Source organism: Monomorium pharaonis, chromosome 9 (assembly GCF_013373865.1).
Source record: "Monomorium pharaonis isolate MP-MQ-018 chromosome 9, ASM1337386v2, whole genome shotgun sequence".
Lineage (NCBI taxonomy): Eukaryota > Metazoa > Arthropoda > Insecta > Hymenoptera > Formicidae > Monomorium > Monomorium pharaonis.
The window spans coordinates 19,615,160-19,632,797 of NC_050475.1; the positions used below are offsets into that span (position 1 = coordinate 19,615,160).

Consider the following 17,638-nt stretch of genomic DNA (forward strand, 5'->3'; position numbering starts at 1 on the left):
CTTCAACTGGATTACTTAATTTGAGTACTGTGCAAACAATAGCTTTCCGGACACCGGCGCTATCCGATAAATTCGCTCGACAGGTTGACATTATTCGAGTATGTGCAAAACCGAGAGTAATGCGACATAATTGCTGTATTTTCCTCCGACCTGACATTTTCTGCGTGCCGTCCGCCGGTGCATTATGTAACCGTAGACACTTTGAATCATCGCTACTTATTAAAAAAAAAAAAATAATGTGCAAAAAGAGGAAGAATAAATTAAAGAATCTTGCATAAAATGACTAGCCATTTTTATCGAATACATTACTTTTGATCTCCTTTTTAATCAACATATTTTTTCCAATAGTAATTATCAAGTAATTGACAGATAATAACCATTGGAAATAACTTATTAACAACAAATAAAAATGTTTTTTTTAACACACGAATAATATTTAACGCCCGACAAACTGAAGGGTTACATAATTAGCTCTCTCTCAGCAAGGTCTACTCCTTTCCTTTTTTTTTTTTTTTTTCCATTGTTCTCAAGTGCGCGCTGCGCCGCAATATTAATACATTTATTATTATTTATCATCGCGTTTAATCTATCATACTTAAAAACAAGTTTTATTATACTTAAAAACACGTGGCATCGGAATAATCACGGTAATAACTCAGAACGCGACCGTGAACTGTGTCTCGCAAACCACACATTCGCACGGTAAATAAGAAAAAGATACGTCTGTCAGACATCAGGTCTCGAAGGGTTAGTATCCCTCCTTTCCCCCTCCTCGCGGACGTTGGTGAACATTGTAATCGACCGAGCTGTAATTTGCGGGGCGAGACGGCGTAAGTAAGTAAGTAAGTCAACGATGGATCTTTCGTAACGCCCAGCCTCATCCTTCGAGCCGCGTCTTCGCGGCTCGAAGGATGAAGCTGGGCATTACGAAAATATCGCTTTATGAAAGCTTTATTGTCAGCTGAGATTGGAATGACATTAATGTCTAATTATGCAGCGTTTCGATCGGCCGTGATTCCACGTGTTAAGGAATTGACAGGCGCGCGGGTATATCTGCAATACTGCGCATTTTAAATGTCCTTTTTTTGTACTGCAATTGCATAACACGAAAACGCGAGTAATTGGATCGATCAAGTATTATAATGCATCGTGCCTTCGCCATTGCACAGTGGTCTGATCGCAGTACGGAAAAATTATGAACTTTGTGTTAATGCTATTATATATGTTTATTCTTAATTGTATAATCATCTTTTTCTCATAATGTAATAAAAACCATTAATCATTGAATATGTTAAATATAGTATATTTATTAATATATTATTTAAATATGTTATTTTATTTTAGAGGAAATTTTAGAGGATATTTTTATGTTTCTTTTTTTTTTCATAAATATATAAATATAAACAACCGGTTCTATAATAGAAACGAATATGTTATTTAACGAAAACGCAAATATAAATATTAAATGCTAATTGCTTTTTTAATATGTATTATACAAAATACTTATTTTGAGTGTTATTTTTAATAAATATATTCTTTAAATAAATATTTCTAGTGAATCTATTTCAGTTTATCCCATTATTTCCAACGGACAATCAACATCAACCTACTATCTAGCTGTATTTTATCTCGAAACTCATTTTATTTAAATATATTTTAATTGCGAGAATAGATAATGTCATAAATTACAAAGTCACGACACCGGGCTCGCCGCAGAGAGAAACACACTGGCTTGAAATTCGACGTGAGCCATGCAAAGACGTTTGATTCCGTCTGTACATCCTGTACGGTATGCTTCGCTAACAGGGCTAATTTTTAACCGAGAGATAGCTCGATTGAATGTTCGCCACAGGAATGTTAATTAGGATTGCATCGCAATAGTAACATCGGTACTGCTGCGGCAAGTGCGACTTTCCTTTGACACACGAATCTCGTTTCTTACGTTAGATATTAGAAACTATATTTAAAATTTCGCACTTCAATTTTAATTTGACGAATTTTTGAAATATCTTCCTTTATCGCTCATTCATTTCCTATAGCGTTCAATTTTAAATCTGTCTTTTATTACATCATGAGATATAATAAGTGATACGTATCTACCGTTCACGGTCGCAAAAACTCATCAACAAGAGCATCCTGTCAGCGGAAGCGAAGCTGTAATGTCAATATGTAATCGCCCATTTCTGAATTATGAGCAAACTCGACTGCATCAGCGAAAGCAATTTCCTATTTGTGCGTTTTTATACATATTTTTTTTTACAGTTCCGGAACGCTTTCTCCCATTATGTATTTTTAAAATTATAAATGACTAAATATAATAATTACGTAGTAATTAAGAAAAGTATTTGTAAGTTAGGAAATTCTAAGTATATACGTTAACGACTTATTAGTCCTTCTATCGATCTAGAATTGGTCTCTGTGGTATTTTTGTTATTTGCACGATCGCGTCTTCGCATTATACGACTTGTGTATATACATAAGTCGCTATCGGCCAGCTTTCATCGATGACGTAAGTTCCGGCATTTACTCGTTTTGAGGAAAGAAAGGCTCTCACTTCGTCAAGCGCAAATCTCTTTGGTATTTGTTTTGAATGAATGTCGCGTGGCGTAGTGAAGTGACGGATAACTTTGGAAATTCTTTGCAAGAATTCAAAAGATCCAAACGGATCTTGTAAGAAATCATAATTAAATTAAATATAATAGATGAATAAAAATATAATAGATGAAATAAACATAATAGAATAAAACGATCGACGTTATTTTCTAATTTATATAACATTGTATCTTATTTTTCTATCTCGTATTTGCTACATTATTAAATGCATCTCGCTTGCACCATCTTTCCCATCTAAGTTTGTCTTTTATTATTGCGTGATCAGATATAACAAACGATATTAACTCCTCGTTCAAATTACTGAAAGTAAAAAAAAAAGAAACGTTTAAGTGAACGCGTCGGCTGAAAAACACGTAACTCGCGTGCTTTTGCAATAAGCGCAATAAAGTGCATCTCGATGAGCCTAGTTCTCAGAGTAATACTCTGGAAAGTGATGCGTGGGTATAAAGAGAGAAAAGATCTCAAGAAAACTGTCGGGCGCGCAATGCCGCGCCGCGGCAAAAGTAACAATGTTCTCTGTAACGCACATAAACTTATGAAAATAAATTCTGGGTCGCGCAAAACGCAGATCTGCACAAAAGGAGCGTGTTTTTGTTGAAGTATATAAAACTTTAGCTGGTTACAGATCCGAAAATAATTTTTTAGAAGTGTTAAAATAATTGTGTAGAAAGCATGATGATAAATATTACAAAAAGTTTTGATATTCCAACAACCAATTTGAATGTTCTACATAATCCGTTTCTAACTAACATAGATTTATTTCTAACTAAATTTTTAGATACTTCTGCAAAATTGTTCTCTCTGTATGCAACTGATGTCAGATGCTTGAGCGCTCAACAAAGCAAATCACGTTTTTAGAATAATACTGTTTTCACACAAATAAATTCGCGGCGCATTGCGTGTTAATAATTATAGCTATATTATCCCCACACAGCAAAGTATATCACAAAGATATCTTGAAAATATATCTATGTCAGAATGTCTGTTGCATAGCACTGTCAATATAAATCTTAAGAATGTTTCTGAAATATCTTCAAGATTTATATTCAACAGACATTCAGAAACTAAAAAGTCATGATAATTTTACCTCAAATATGATATTTAATTTTTATCGATAAAGTTGAGAAGGCTTAAACAATCGCAGCTAGATCTTGATGTTGATTATAATTTTTTAAATATATTAATTTAATAATCTCAGCTCATGTAAACTGCACGCCGACATATTAAAACAATTATAATCAGCACCAAGATCTAGCTGCGATCGTTTAGGCCTTCTCTTCAACTTTATCGATATGTTTAAACATATAAGGTCTAAGAATTTATTATTTAATTTTACCTTTAATTCTTATATTTAAGATAGTTTAAAGTTATCGTAAGATTATGTTGTATAAATTATCTTACATATTTCAAAATAAACATGAAGCAAACTTAAATAAATAGTTTAATCGTAATACTGACCATATTATATGCAAATGTTTCAGATATCTTTTTACGGACAATACATATCAAATAACGATGTCCTGGAGAATTCTACGAATATCTGACAATAAGTTATCTTAAAGTTGTAAGCACAAAGATATCTGATTATATATTTTGCTGTATGAAATAATTAGCATATAAAATATCGATTAAATGATCGGCAAAGTTGAGAAAAAGGATATTCTGGTAGTTCGCGAATAGATTTTATCAGAAGTCATTTAAAGAAACGCTTAAATGTAAAATTTATATTTGCAAGTGACGGCCACACATAATCGTTAAATGCTGCAGATCTTTAAGGTTTTTTTCATAATTACCGTAATTTAAGACATCGTACACATTAATAATTGCAAACACAACGTTTAATCCCGTAATTACAAAAAAAGCTGCTAAATAGACATTTAAATAGGATCCGAATATGTAACAAATTGTACAAACAGATAAGCATTTTACCCATTATAAGAGAAAAAAGTAAATTATTATGCAAGAAAAAACTTTACTACCCTTTTTTTTAGTTAATTACACGCGATAAGTATAACGATGTTTGATAATAAGTACTGCCATTTCCGATAATGTTATTCTTGATGAGATGGAAGCTTATTATCAAAAATATTATTTTGGGATTAATCGACACTAATCATTACGCCTCATTCCGTCTAATTGCCTCGTGATAAACTCTCACAAACTGAGGTCTCTTCTTGTTTGCTTCGTCGGAACACATTATTGCTTGTACTAATTATTGTATATATATATATATATATATATATATATATATATATATATATATATTAGCAGAATGTCTGAATCAAGGACATTACTCCTCTTCAAACGATGCGTTAAAAATAAAACACTATTTAATTTCGTAATTAAGAAGAAACGACTCTTATTTTATACAATACTCAGATAAAAATCATAAAAAAATAATTTCTTTTCTTTTACGTAATTGTTTTTCAAGTAAAGTATTTTTAAAATTATATTTAATTAAATTTCATATACTCCTTTATAAAGAAAATAACTTACTTTCAAATAATTCAATAATTGCTGCTAAATATTTAAAGATTTAATACGAGAATGTAAGAAAAAACAAAATTATAATAAAAATAAGTATAACAAAACATTGCAAATATAATTATTTCTTGTTTTAACGAGATGAAACATTCTCAATTAGTTTCAAAGAATTTCTAATTTTTAGAAAGATAGAAAAAAGCTAGAAAGTAAGTTAAACCAAGTTTAAAGTTAATCTACATTGGTGCAAACGGGTCTAACAAATTTTTCGCAAAGGAATCCTTTTGAGCATCGCAACCCATTAAAAAATCACATTATTGTCTCGCTGGTAAGTAAACGCGAACTTCAGTTTTCACCAGCGAAAGGAATAGAGAAAGCTTTGACTTCTCGTCGTGCTTGACAGGAGGACACGGCAATTAGATGAACTACGATTTCCTCCCATTGCAGCGAACATCTATCGCCAGTGTCGCCTCCGTTGTCTCGATGTACTTCTTTTTTTTCCATTGAAACATGCGGCAAAAAAAGAAGACAAAAATAAACTCGTGTAATTACTATCACAAATACATTTTTCTTAGCCGTATTTTAATGGCGTTGATTAACTTTATTTCTTATGCAGCCGTTTGGAGTGCAAATCATAGGAGTGCCACTCTATGCGTTGCGGCACAGATCTCTCCTCTCGGCGACGGAAGCTTATTCGCACATAAGCACGGTGTGGATTAATGAAATGGAACGGCGTGGAGGTCGACCGGTGTCTTGCAGGCGCTGCCGGTTCCATTCCACAGGAGGAATGGATCCCGCGCGTGTAGTTTAACGATTTTCTACGACGTATTTTTCTCGCGCAGATTGATTTCACATTAGAGGTCGAAAAAAGAAAAAAGAAGTGACTTATTCTTTGCGATCAGTTTTGAAAGCAATAAAAATGAACTTGACATTCCAGACATTGAATGTAAATGAATTTCGCAAAAAACGAGATGTTAAATCTATATACAAGCTATAAAAAGTCAGAGATTTGTACATGAAATACGCGTCTCTTTTTACGGACGATATATTTATAAGATAAATAAATTTTAAAAATAAAATTTGAATTATTAAAAAATTACATAAATTTATCTATACATATTTTTAAAGATATTTATTAAAATGATAAATATACTTTTGAAATTATTTTCTTCACTAATAGAAAAATAAAACGTAAAAAAAGTAATTTTAACAATCGAAAGATCTCTCCTTTTATTTCTAGTCTCTTGATTCGGTGTTAGCGTGATTTGGAATTTGGAATTTAGGTCAGCCACTTTGTTTTTTTTATTGCGCCTCGATCGACTCCGCCGTAATAGTTATCCAGATGTAACCGTCCTCAGAAATAATTAATGCCGTTTCGTATTTGTATTGAAAGAAGAGATTTGCGAAACGGCATCTCCGTTCTTGCGCGCAACACGGAGGTGTCTTGTAATTCTCTCCCGTCGTTTGCCAATTGCATTTTGCATTATAGTTTGCGTGCGGAAGAATTGCGTATCTCTCGTGAAGAGAGACACTCGCAAAGAACGCGTCGCGTACTGCGACATAGCTGTCGCACCGCAAGTTGTTACAGCGTTTTAATTAAAAAAAAAAAAAAAAACTCGCGGCCAGAAGAAACGGCCGGTTTTGTGCTCTTATCGCACGCGAATTGACGCGATCTTTGAGGATTAGGTAGATGACGTTTTAGATGTGTAACATCAGTTTCGTATATTCTCAACGTTCAAGAACGCATTGTTTAATAATCATATTCGCCATCACTTTATTTTATTGCGTGCGACGAGATATATGTACACAATATTTATACCGCTCATCGCATAGTCATACGCGCATGCGATATTACATGGATGCATAAAACGCAATATTTTATATGTATATATATTTTATATATATATATATATATATATATATATATATAAAATTTGCATCACTTATTTTTTAAATTGATTTCTACGCTATATAAATTATCGATCATTAGGAAATTATCTATCGATCTCGCCGAATACGACATCCAGCGTGCCAATGATGGCGACGATGTCGGCGAGGAAGTGCTTGGGCCCGATGTGCTGCAAACTCGCGAGATGCGCAAACCCTGGCGCTTTGATCTTGCAGCGATACGGCTTGCTGCTGCCGTCACTGACAAGGTAAACGCCGAACTCGCCCTTTGGCGCCTCGATGGCGGTATACGTCGCACCCGGCGGTACCTGGAAACCCTGGGTGTACAGCTTGAAGTGATGGATAAGCGCCTCCATGCTGGTCTTCATCTCCTCCCGTCGCGGCGGCACAATCTTGGCGTCGTCGCATCGAACCTCTCCCTCGGGCATCTGATTCAGGCACTGGTGGATGATGCGCAGCGACTGCCGCATTTCCTCGAGACGGCATAGATACCTAAAAATGAAAGAGGCATCGTGCCAAATATGTTATAAATAATATTTAAATTATTTCGCACGATGGTACTTTCCATTCATTTAAATAGTTCTTTTGTGTATATTATAGAATTAAGTTAAAAAATATATTTTAAATAAAATTAAATTAAAGTTAAGAGTTTATATAAAAAATTAATATAATTGCGTTAAGATTCAATTAAAAGTTAATATTGAAAACCATTATTTATATTAAATTAGAATATCATACTTTTTAAAAATTAGATTACTATAAATAAGAATTACAATATGGAGCATCAAAGATTCAGTATTAACCTACGTTCGATCTATTCAGTTATCATTTTTTTCATTCCTTAGTAATCTATTTTTTCCCCATTTTAATATTTAAAAATGGTTCGAATCTTAACCTACCTATCGTAGCAATCGCCGTTTGTGCCAACTGGAATATCAAAATCCAACAGGTGGTAAGCGTCATAAGGTGCAACTTTTCTCAGATCCCACTTTATCCCGGAGCCTCGTAACATTACGCCGCTGAAGCCCATGTTTAGCGCGTCCTCCGCGGTCACACAGCCGATGTTGATCGTGCGCTGCCGCCAAATTCTGTTCTCTGTCAACAGGTCCTCCACCTCGTCCAAACGTTGGGAATACTTGGAGGCCCAGTCGTATATGTCGTCCATCAGACCCAACGGCATATCCAGGGAGACGCCGCCGGGCCGTACGTAAGCCGCGTGCATGCGGGCGCCGCTAACGCGTTCGTAAAATTCCATCATCTTCTCTCGTTCCTCAAACAGCCAGAAGAAGGGCGTGAGGGCTCCAATATCCAACGCGTGAGTTCCAACGCCCATAATGTGATTCAGAATTCTTGTGAGTTCCGCGAAAAGAACTGCAAGCAACAGATTCTATCAGATTTGGACAGCTTTGAATTACAAGTCTATAAAAAGTATAGATCAAGACTCTGCAAATCAAGGCTCTCTGAATCAAATCGTTGAAATATAACTTATCATTAACAAACAAGATAATTATTGTTAAGTAGAATTTAGATGTATTAATAATAGAAAAGATTTATATTATTAATTATTAATATACAATTATTATTTTAAATATGATCTTTTCAAATAATTTGAATTCAAATTATAGCTTCAAATACGAATAAAATAGTATATTTTAATCGCATCTTTAATAAAAATAAATCTAATATATGTAGAAGAGCAGAGATTTGTTCCAACATATTTATGTTATTCTACATACAATCAAGAGAGATTGCTTATTGTTTTTTTTACCTCGAATATACTTCGCACGCAGAGGCACATCTATGTTCAGCAATTTCTCGATCGCCAGAGAGAAGCATTGCTCGTTACACATCATAGAGACATAGTCCAGGCGATCAAAGTAGGGCAGCGCCTGCATGTAGGTCTTATATTCAATCAATTTCTCCGTGCCACGGTGCAGGAGGCCGATATGCGGATCGGCGTTGAGCACAATTTCACCGTCCAGCTCGAGGATCAACCGGAGCACGCCGTGCGCGGCCGGGTGCTGGGGCCCAAAGTTGAGCTTGACATTCTGTATAGTCTGCTCCGCCATGTCGCCCATCGACAGCACAGACTCGTTTATCGGAGGCTTCCAGTCGAGATTCTCCGTGGGGTACATTACCGGCCGGTTGAACTGCTCGAGAAACTCCTTGTCCGCGTTCCATTGATGAGCGTTGCGATGCTGGCTGCGAAAAAAAAAACACGTATTGTCAGTCGTGTCCGTCCACGGCGAGCAGAGACAGGTTATGTCATTATGTAATCGCGCGTCCGCAATCAACAGGGAGGCCACGTTCGAGGACTAATTAATTTTACTTACATGTCGATGATCGCAGGCGCGTTATTCGGTCCCAGCAGCCTACCGGCGCCGAAAAATCCTGCGTTTTTACGCAGGATCGAACCTAACACTCTGGCCGCCATGATGCTTACATCACGTTACTGTTGGTCAACAGCAGCGATACCATTTCGGAACCTTTGCAGCCAGCAACGCTGACTCCAACAGCTGGTCTATGCGGAGCAGCGGAAGCTCAGTCGGTATCGCTGCAATTGACTTGGGATGAGTGATATTCATAATCTGATCTTATTAAAATTACTAAATCTTAAGATAGATATTATGGTCAAATTAAAATTTGGATTGATGAAAGATTAACTAGTTATCAATTGGCCTCTGTTGTTTTGCGCTACACTGCTGCAACAAGTTAGAATGAGAAAAAATATATTTGTCTCACTTTAACTTGTTGCACCAGTGCACCAGTGCAGCTAAAAAGAACAGGCCAAATATTATATACAGTTTTATAAAATATCAGTTCTATTTTCTTAAGCGTAATGAAACTTTGCAGCCTTAATTATCTCTTAAAAAGTAAATATTTAGCATCATAGTATCATTCTTAAAAAAAAATAATATACAATAGAGTATAAAATTTAAATATAAATGATATATACTTACAATATTTATATTTATAATTACAACTTTATTTGCGTTCATATTATTTTTACATTTATAATTTATATAATTTATTTGCTGTAAAAATTATCTTTTTCTATACTCGCGCATCTCTTTTAACTTCCCATTTATTTCCCCGAATCTGAATCACAGTCGCAGGCGCGCGGATCTTGACCTTTGACTATTACTTCTATTTGCGCCTAAACTTGAAGTCCCGCATCGTAAAATAGGCGCTCGTTTGCAAAACGAAAACTCGCGGGGACCGTCTCTTCTCTCTGGATATCTATATTTCGAACCGAGGAACTTGGAGGAGCGCCATATGGAATTTCCACGAATCCTTCTTCAATCCGGTGCAGTTAACTACTGTTGCATAGCTCAGTCTTCAATTTTTTATCTTTTTATATTTATATATATTGAAAAAAAAAATAAAAGAACTCGCCTGCTTATGCGCGAATCGCTCAATTCGCGCAGGTGTGCAAGAACCTCGAATTTCCTCACGAGCAACGCGCCTGCCAAAAGTTTGACGCAAGTCACGGTATTGAGGCTGCTATTTCGAGGATAGCGATGGTGTATGGATCATTGTTGCTCCCACTAACGTGGGCCAACATTCTGCACGTATCGTAATCAATATATGTGGCCGAGCGAGATTCGGAAGGGTTCCCCGATCAGGCAGACAGGCGGATGATGTTCCTTTTTGATTCTCCTTTATTTCTCTTTATTGTACATGTTGAGCGTATATATCATCATATATACAAAGGTACAAAAAAGCCAATCGTCTCGTTGGAAGAGATTCTCTCCCGGTTTGCCCGCAGCTATAGACGCCGAGCAACGAGCTTTTTCGCTGCGTAACTCCCTAAAACTCTGTACGCAATATTCCCACAGATTCAAGAGTACCTCGCGATAAATACACAGAAAATCCCGGCCGTTCACGCGTTTGAGCAACGAGAATGCGTATCCTGTATCGCTTTTCTATTGTCACGAACAATTAATCTTCTCGATATACATATAAAGTAGGGAGAAAATACATACATATAAAACATTTGATGACTAGAATCGTAATAAGTACAAGTAATAAGTACAAGTAATATACATATAACATATATACTGTTGTCTAAGCGTTATATCGCTTCATATATATATCGTGTAAAAGAAGAATACTCTAAGTAAAAATAAGAGGTTGATGCCTCGACAGCCTCGTTATTGTACTCATCGAATTGACGTAGACTCACAGTAGCGCGCAAATACTTTATCTTCCGCATCGCTCCAATAATCTTCGAGGAAAACTTCGACGAATGTTATCGGTACAGATCATTTCTAGCGAGGTGACACTTGTCCTTTTTATCTCAAGTCTACGATTTTGACGAAGCTCTGAAAAAGAAAACAGCATTGATCAGCACGAAAGTTTCAAAATCGTTCTCTTTGTATTATATAATTTTAGATAGCTATCGAAGTATTAATAATAGTAGCTAGAATAAATAAATAAATTAATTTCTTTTGGTAAATAACCTCTTTCATTTATAATTAATAATTTTAAAAAACTAAAAAAAAAGTAAACTCAATGCTGTTTCGCGTTTCGTAGCTCCATTTAATTCCCGATTCAAGGGCGTGGAATATAAGAATCAGCAATTCACACCGGAAATCCAAGGAAGTGCTCCGACCGAAATATCATCCCTCCCAACAAACGTCTCGATCCCCCGACAACTCATCCTCGGCTAGTAGTAGTCGTAGAGGAGATAACGGTGCAACGACTGCGGCAGCTGCAACTTCCTGACTATCTTCGGCAGCTTGGTGCCACAGAGCTTGCGGACTATCAGTCTCGCCTGATGGGTCAACGGCAGCGGCGTCCTGGCCGCCTCCATCACCAGGGCTTTCTGCGCGTCCGTCAGACTGCTGGATCGTCGTATCATGCACGGGTCGAAGCTCTCCGCCGCCTCCAGCAGCGCACGCAACAACAGCGGCTTGTCGGCCGTGTTCTGCAGGGAGTTGAGGATACCGTGCGGATCGCGGAACTGCGTCTTGATCACCACCCGGGCGCCGTACTTCAGCAGCAACGCCACCACCTCCACGGACGGGTTCTCGTTCGAGGCGACGTACTCGGCGAGCACCGGCCGCAGCGCCGGCCCGTCGTCGCTACGTATCACCAGGTTGGGATCGGCGCCGCGCTCGAGCAGCATGCACAGGATCTCCAACCGGTTCGGGATGTTGTCCGCGCACGCCACGTGAAGAGGCGAGCCGATGATCGGCGACGAAGCGTTCACGTCTGCGCCTGGAACAATCGAGAGAATACAATCCCCTTTTTTTCCGGATAATCTTAATTCGATTAAATTATGATCGTTATTAAAATACTTAGATATAGTTATATAATTTTAGATATAATTACGAATGTAACTGTCAAAGTCCAATTTGTCGGGATAAAAGCGACAGTTTGCGGACGTCGTTAATTAACCGCGCCGTCGAGAACTGCTCTTGGCTGACGCGCGTTTTATCTACGAGCGGAGGAGGGGGAAGGGAGAAAAAAAGAGTTGCCACGACACGGATAGATTTAATACGCGGATCTGGCCTTCGGATGCCGCGCGGGATTTCGGCCGTATGCCAGCCTGTTATCGGTCCGTATAAAGATACCGCGGCTCACCCGCTTCGAGCAGCATCTCGACGATCGACGGGTCGCCCTTGAGTACGGCCAGATCCAGGGCCGTCGGTTTCTGATAGTCCGGCCCGAGGTCCAGCCGGGCGCCTTGCTTCAGCAGCAGATTGATCACCGCCGGGTCGCCGCCGAGGATCGCGTAGTGCAACACCGTCCGGTAATCGTGCCTGGCGTCCGCCGTCGCGTTCACATCGGCGCCGTAGCTCAGCAGCAGAAGCACCGAGGCTATACCCTACGGCATTCGCAGGGAGGATTAGTTCTTCCGCGATTTTGCCGGAATATAAAATCACCCCGTAATGATACACCCAAGCGGACCATTTAAAATGGTATTTTAAAAGAAAAAACAAAAGGTTTTACAAAACGTTTTTATGTAAAATTATTAAATTAGAAAATACACTATCAGTTTTTATAAATGTCTAAAATTTGTTTTTTATCGAGCGTATTTTGAACATAATCGTGAATTTAATTTAGGAAAGTAAAATATCTTTAGGGACACCTTCGTTTCGCTTTAAAGTGATTTTCAAGTAACTTCGAATTGGCTTTCCGAGAAATACGGTCCCACGATTTTTCAAGCAGATCCTCTATTTGTTTACCTGCGGTAGCCTGGCGGCCTTCATGAGGGGCGTCAACCCGGCACGATCCCGAGTGTTCGGATAAGCGCCGAAGGCTAACAGCAGCTCCATACACTCCAGGTCCAAGGGCGACACCAGATTAATCTCGGAGCCGAAGAAGTACCTCTTGTTCGGATTGGCGCCGGCCTCGAGCAGGGTCTTCGCGACCTCGACGTGGCGGTTTCGTAGGGCCAAGCGTAGCGGCTCGTCGCACAACATAGTCCTGGATAAACCGGAGGATTACAAGAATACAGAATATAAGGCAATCTGGCGTGGCTGATTAAAAAATTAACGCGACTGTCTGTCCGGCGTATATATTATAAAATATTGTTTAATAAGTTATACAATTAAAAAAAAAAGTTATTTTCTAATTGTTGAATGGCGCACTGTTACCTCGTTGAACATTTTCAATTAGCTAGAATTTATATTTTCATAACCATCTTTAAAAGCATTGATCCTCGTCACTAATGACGACTACCGGTCAGCGCTAACTAGAAGTCGCGCGACGCACCTAGGGAAGAGTTCCCCCGTGTCCTGTCGATGGTCCACCTTGGCGCCATACTTCAGCAGCAGCTTCACCAGGTCGAGGTAGCCGTGCTCGGCGGCGAGATGCAGGGCCGAGTAGCCGCACTCGTCGGTGGCGTCGATGTCGGCGCCTCGCACCAGCAGCAGCTGGGCGGCCTCGGTGTACCGCTGCCAGACGGCGTAGTGCAGGGGCCTGAGGCCCTGGGTGACCGGCTCGTTCGGCTTGGCGCCGCACGCGAGGAGGATGCGGATCTCGTCGAGCGGCTGCAGCCGTATTATCGAGTCGGCCAGCTCCCGCTGCAACGGGTTGGCGATGCACTCGGTCGGCATCTACGTGGCGTAAGAGATACAGAGATAGACAGAGGGGTGCGCGAGAGAGGTGAGAGAGGGAACGGGGGAAGATTACGTAACTGCGGCGTGCATCATATCCCGCGCATTGGCAAAAATCGCCGAGGACGCGACAGCGAGGGACGGATCATCGATGCGTAACGTTTCGCGCGACGTTTATTTCTAACGGTGGAAATTGAGGGATTTTCGCGGAAAGAAAAACTGCGAGGACAGGACAACGTACACGTGCACGACATGCATATTATTAATATTGTATCTAAATCGTTGATACGCACTTTAATATCGAGTCTGATTTGCCTTATACGACGAGCACGGAAATCCGATAAATCTGTAATTCAAGAAGATAGGGTGATTAATAAGAATTCCGTTTCACATTGTAACTCGCGGTTGGAAAGATATTTCAATAGTACGTAATTTCGCTTTTTATTTTAATAACTAATTAGCAAAGAAAACAACGCGAATCGCGTCGATTATTTTGCAATAAAAATAGACGGAACTTCACGAAATTCCGCGCATAGAACAATACATATTTCCAAGGTCTCTCCACTGTATTCTTAATTTATAATCTTTCCTATCCGCTATAGGAAAAACTATAGAATTCGTAACAAATAATAGCAAATATAAATCTTTGTAATATATAAGAATTTATGTGTTTTAGTAAAATATAAGAATTTGTAATTTATAAGATACAACAAATACGAAGAAAGTACGTTATACAAAGTTCATATTGCGACAGGGGTGTCCCAGGGAGGACAGTGGAGAAAGACCTCGATTCCAGAATCCGGACATCGCTGGTGATCGCCGGTGAAAGGACGGAGACGCGCGAAGATTTTCCCCCGACGGTAGCGATCTCTCCGCAACGATCTCCGTGAGATACACGATTTGGCTGACGATAGGTGAGTAATGCAATCGCCGTTCCCGCAGCGGGGAACTTCGCTGACGCGCGTCACGAGCACCAGAAGCCCTGCCAAGAGGACGGCGCAATTTTGGCGATGATGCCGGAAGTCCCGCGGCGTCGTCGACTGAGTGAGAATCACGCAGTCTGCGCCTCCGCGAAGATCTGGCGCGCAACGCGCTCTCCGCAGCCGCTCTTTAGCACTTTGTTGCCCGAACAATCGCACGATTCAGTGTAACGATGATCCGAGCAATTTTTTTTTTTTTTTTTTCCGAAGACTCAAGAGCAACGTGAATGCGCAATTACAAGTTTCATCCCTCAAATTAAAAAAAAAAAAAAAAACACTAAACTCATTTCTGATAATTTAAAAACTGATTCTCTCGACTCAATGAAATAGCTAAGTTTAATTAAAGGAAAATTCCCTGTCGCTCTCTATTTTGATATTATAACGTCGGATTAGATCTAAATTAAGATAGTCCGTTAGTTTTAAAACATTACACCTTTGCGATTTTGTTTAGTCGAGTCATTTCAATGTTAATGGTTGTTAAAAATCGAGATAGTTTTGTATCATAAAAATTGCAGTTGTAATTGTTAACTCGAAACACGTTAATTCTTGAAAAGAAACGCGCGGAAATTACTATGATAACAAAAGTCTTTGTAAATTTATACGAGGTATGATAGGCCGACTGCAACCCTTGGATCGTTAACGGCGAAGGTAATAATCATGTGTCGCACGACACATTCTAGTTTTTCTCGCAAGATAAAGATCGATCCGCGACCAGCGCGGTAACGACGCAAAAGACTCGATATTCACTGCCAATTTTCGCCGCGTATATCCGACTATTGTAAACATTTAGTCCGAATTGATGCAAGATCTTGATAATATCGCGCAATTTGGCGATATGCTTCAAGTATCGAGACAGAAGTAACGTATGCTCCAGATATTACGGCTTGACACCTGTCGCATGACACGAGACTTCCGTTACAGAACCGGAAGCCGCTGATCAAAAATATCGAGCATTAAATAATTTCTAGTTTCCAGCTAATAATTAATAGCAACATATTATTCAATTATTCGTATTATCTTCGCGGTTTCTTATCAGATTATTAGCGCCATATTTATTTATTTAAATAATTTCCAAAGCGTATATCTCTTTGCGTAAAGTGGCGAAATACTACATATATTGTATAAGAAATTTGTTGGCAGGTGAGCTACTAATGAAAAGATTTGAATCATCGTTTCGATTTATATTTCCCTTGGTCCTCCTAATTTTAATTTAACAGATGATACTATAATATATCAGTTCACAGATTAACTTTGGGAAAAATTTAAAGAAAAGGAGAAAATATTCAATCTAAATTTTTTATAGAATATAGTTTCCGAAAAAAAGATAACTCCTAGGCAGAAATTAGTTGAGAAATTAATTGAAACGTTTTCAGTAGTTTACTCTTGACTCTTGCACCAATCGAAAAAAAATTCCCACTCCGCGAGAACACTCGACTACTTGTCACTCTGACATCTCAAATCAATTCTCTTCAGGCGTTCGCTGCTGATTGCGACATCCGGCACGACGACGACGACGACGACGATCTCGCGTCCACCCCATACGTCGTCGTCGATACTCGACGTTACATCGCGATTGTTTACTTACGTCAAAGACGGTGCGGTGCTCCAGCATGTAGAAACGGTATCGTGAGAACTGCCTTCTTCGTCGGACGACCCGGTCCTATTTAAAGCCTCCGGCGAAGCCGCGCGACTCCTCCGCCCGAAAATAACACAAAGGGGTACGCACTCAGGAGTTCGCGCATGTGTCTTTCGGCTGCTACGCAATTTTTGTCTTTTAGCGCGTAGACGCGCGAGAGGACGCGTAAGTGTTCATTTATCACGTGGCGCGAATCACCCTTTGCTTCGCGCGCGCACCCCTTTTCCTGCCGATCGTCCGACAGACAAAACGCACCGCGAAGTCCTTTCTTCCTTCCTTCCTTCCTTCCTCGCAAGGGAGGAAACTCCGAGGAGATACCTTGCTCCTTGCTCATGGGCATTTATTTTGAAAATACTTTATAGTCTGACTTGGCACAATCCGCGCGGTAAAAACATATTTACCAAACGGCGACATACCCCGCATCGCAAAAATCTGCAAATGTGCAAAAATCTCGCAATAAGTGATCAGGTGAAGCAACGGGTTTTCCTAGGAATAAGTAGTCAAAAAGTTAAAAGATAATCAATTTTAACATAAGTCAATTTTAAATAAGTCAACTTTTAACTTTAATTAGTTATTTTTTACGCATATAAACATTAACTACTAAATTTTTCCAAAGTTAAAAATTTACTTGTATAAAAAAAATTAATTTCCTGTATAAAAACATATTTCTTTGGCATTTCATAAATTTACAAATAAAATATTAAATTTATTTGATAATGTATCTAATTTTGTTATTTATAATAATCTAATTTTTAAAAAATTACAACATTCTAATTATGTTCAATAAATTTTTAATTTAATTCAAGTTAATTTAATTTGCAACTTTTAACTAAATTAGTTTTTTCATGACAGGTTTAACAAAGCTAAACCAATTTTATAAGTCATTCATTTTAATTTAATTAAAACCAAATATTAATTTAACTTACCTAAGACTGCGTTCATCAAACACAAAC

General features: G+C 38.6%; 2 protein-coding genes across 5 annotated transcripts; both read right to left on the minus strand.

Annotated features, from left to right (window-relative positions):
• Window positions 1–7,049: 7,049 nt before the first annotated feature.
• LOC105836141 (NADH-ubiquinone oxidoreductase 49 kDa subunit) lies at window positions 7,050–9,484 on the minus strand. The gene is made up of 4 exons (XM_012679970.3): window positions 9,336–9,484; window positions 8,771–9,204; window positions 7,902–8,373; window positions 7,050–7,494 (listed from the first exon to the last, which is right to left on the minus strand). Exons 1-4 carry the CDS (start codon window positions 9,434–9,436, stop codon window positions 7,089–7,091), a joined length of 1,413 nt encoding a protein of 470 aa, XP_012535424.1. The 5' UTR covers window positions 9,437–9,484; the 3' UTR covers window positions 7,050–7,088.
• A 1,162-nt stretch (window positions 9,485–10,646) lies between these two features.
• LOC105836140 (ankyrin-1) lies at window positions 10,647–17,194 on the minus strand. 4 transcript variants are annotated; one of them, XR_001139048.2, is made up of 7 exons: window positions 16,635–16,683; window positions 14,363–14,415; window positions 13,726–14,069; window positions 13,197–13,437; window positions 12,592–12,835; window positions 11,593–12,225; window positions 10,647–11,327 (listed from the first exon to the last, which is right to left on the minus strand). XR_001139048.2 is itself a non-coding variant. In XM_012679969.3 (6 exons), exons 1-6 carry the CDS (start codon window positions 14,874–14,876, stop codon window positions 11,672–11,674), a joined length of 1,458 nt encoding a protein of 485 aa, XP_012535423.1. In that variant the 5' UTR covers window positions 14,877–16,627; the 3' UTR covers window positions 10,647–11,671. The 4 variants fall into 4 exon arrangements, 1 of the variants encoding a protein (XP_012535423.1); XR_001139046.3 differs by lacking the exon at window positions 16,635–16,683 and adding an exon at window positions 14,855–16,626; XR_001139047.3 differs by lacking the exon at window positions 14,363–14,415 and having other exon boundaries at window positions 16,635–17,194.
• Between the last annotated feature and the right edge of the window lie 444 nt (window positions 17,195–17,638).

Bases quoted from the DNA above. Each gene is read 5' to 3' on its own strand.
- LOC105836141 (XM_012679970.3), bottom strand. From the start codon at position 9,436: ATGGCGGCCAGAGTGTTAGGTTCGATCCTGCGTAAAAACGCAGGATTT. The intron at 8,374-8,770 runs GTAAAAAAAACA...TGTTGCTTGCAG, and splicing joins GCGTGCGAAGTATATTCGAG to TTCTTTTCGCGGAACTCACA. The intron at 7,495-7,901 runs GTAGGTTAAGAT...TTTCATTTTTAG, and splicing joins AACGGCGATTGCTACGATAG to GTATCTATGCCGTCTCGAGG.
- LOC105836140 (XM_012679969.3), bottom strand. From the start codon at position 14,876: ATGTCCGGATTCTGGAATCGAG. The intron at 12,836-13,196 runs GTAAACAAATAG...CGAATGCCGTAG, and splicing joins AGGCCGCCAGGCTACCGCAG to GGTATAGCCTCGGTGCTTCT. The intron at 12,226-12,591 runs GTGAGCCGCGGT...CGATTGTTCCAG, and splicing joins CGAGATGCTGCTCGAAGCGG to GCGCAGACGTGAACGCTTCG.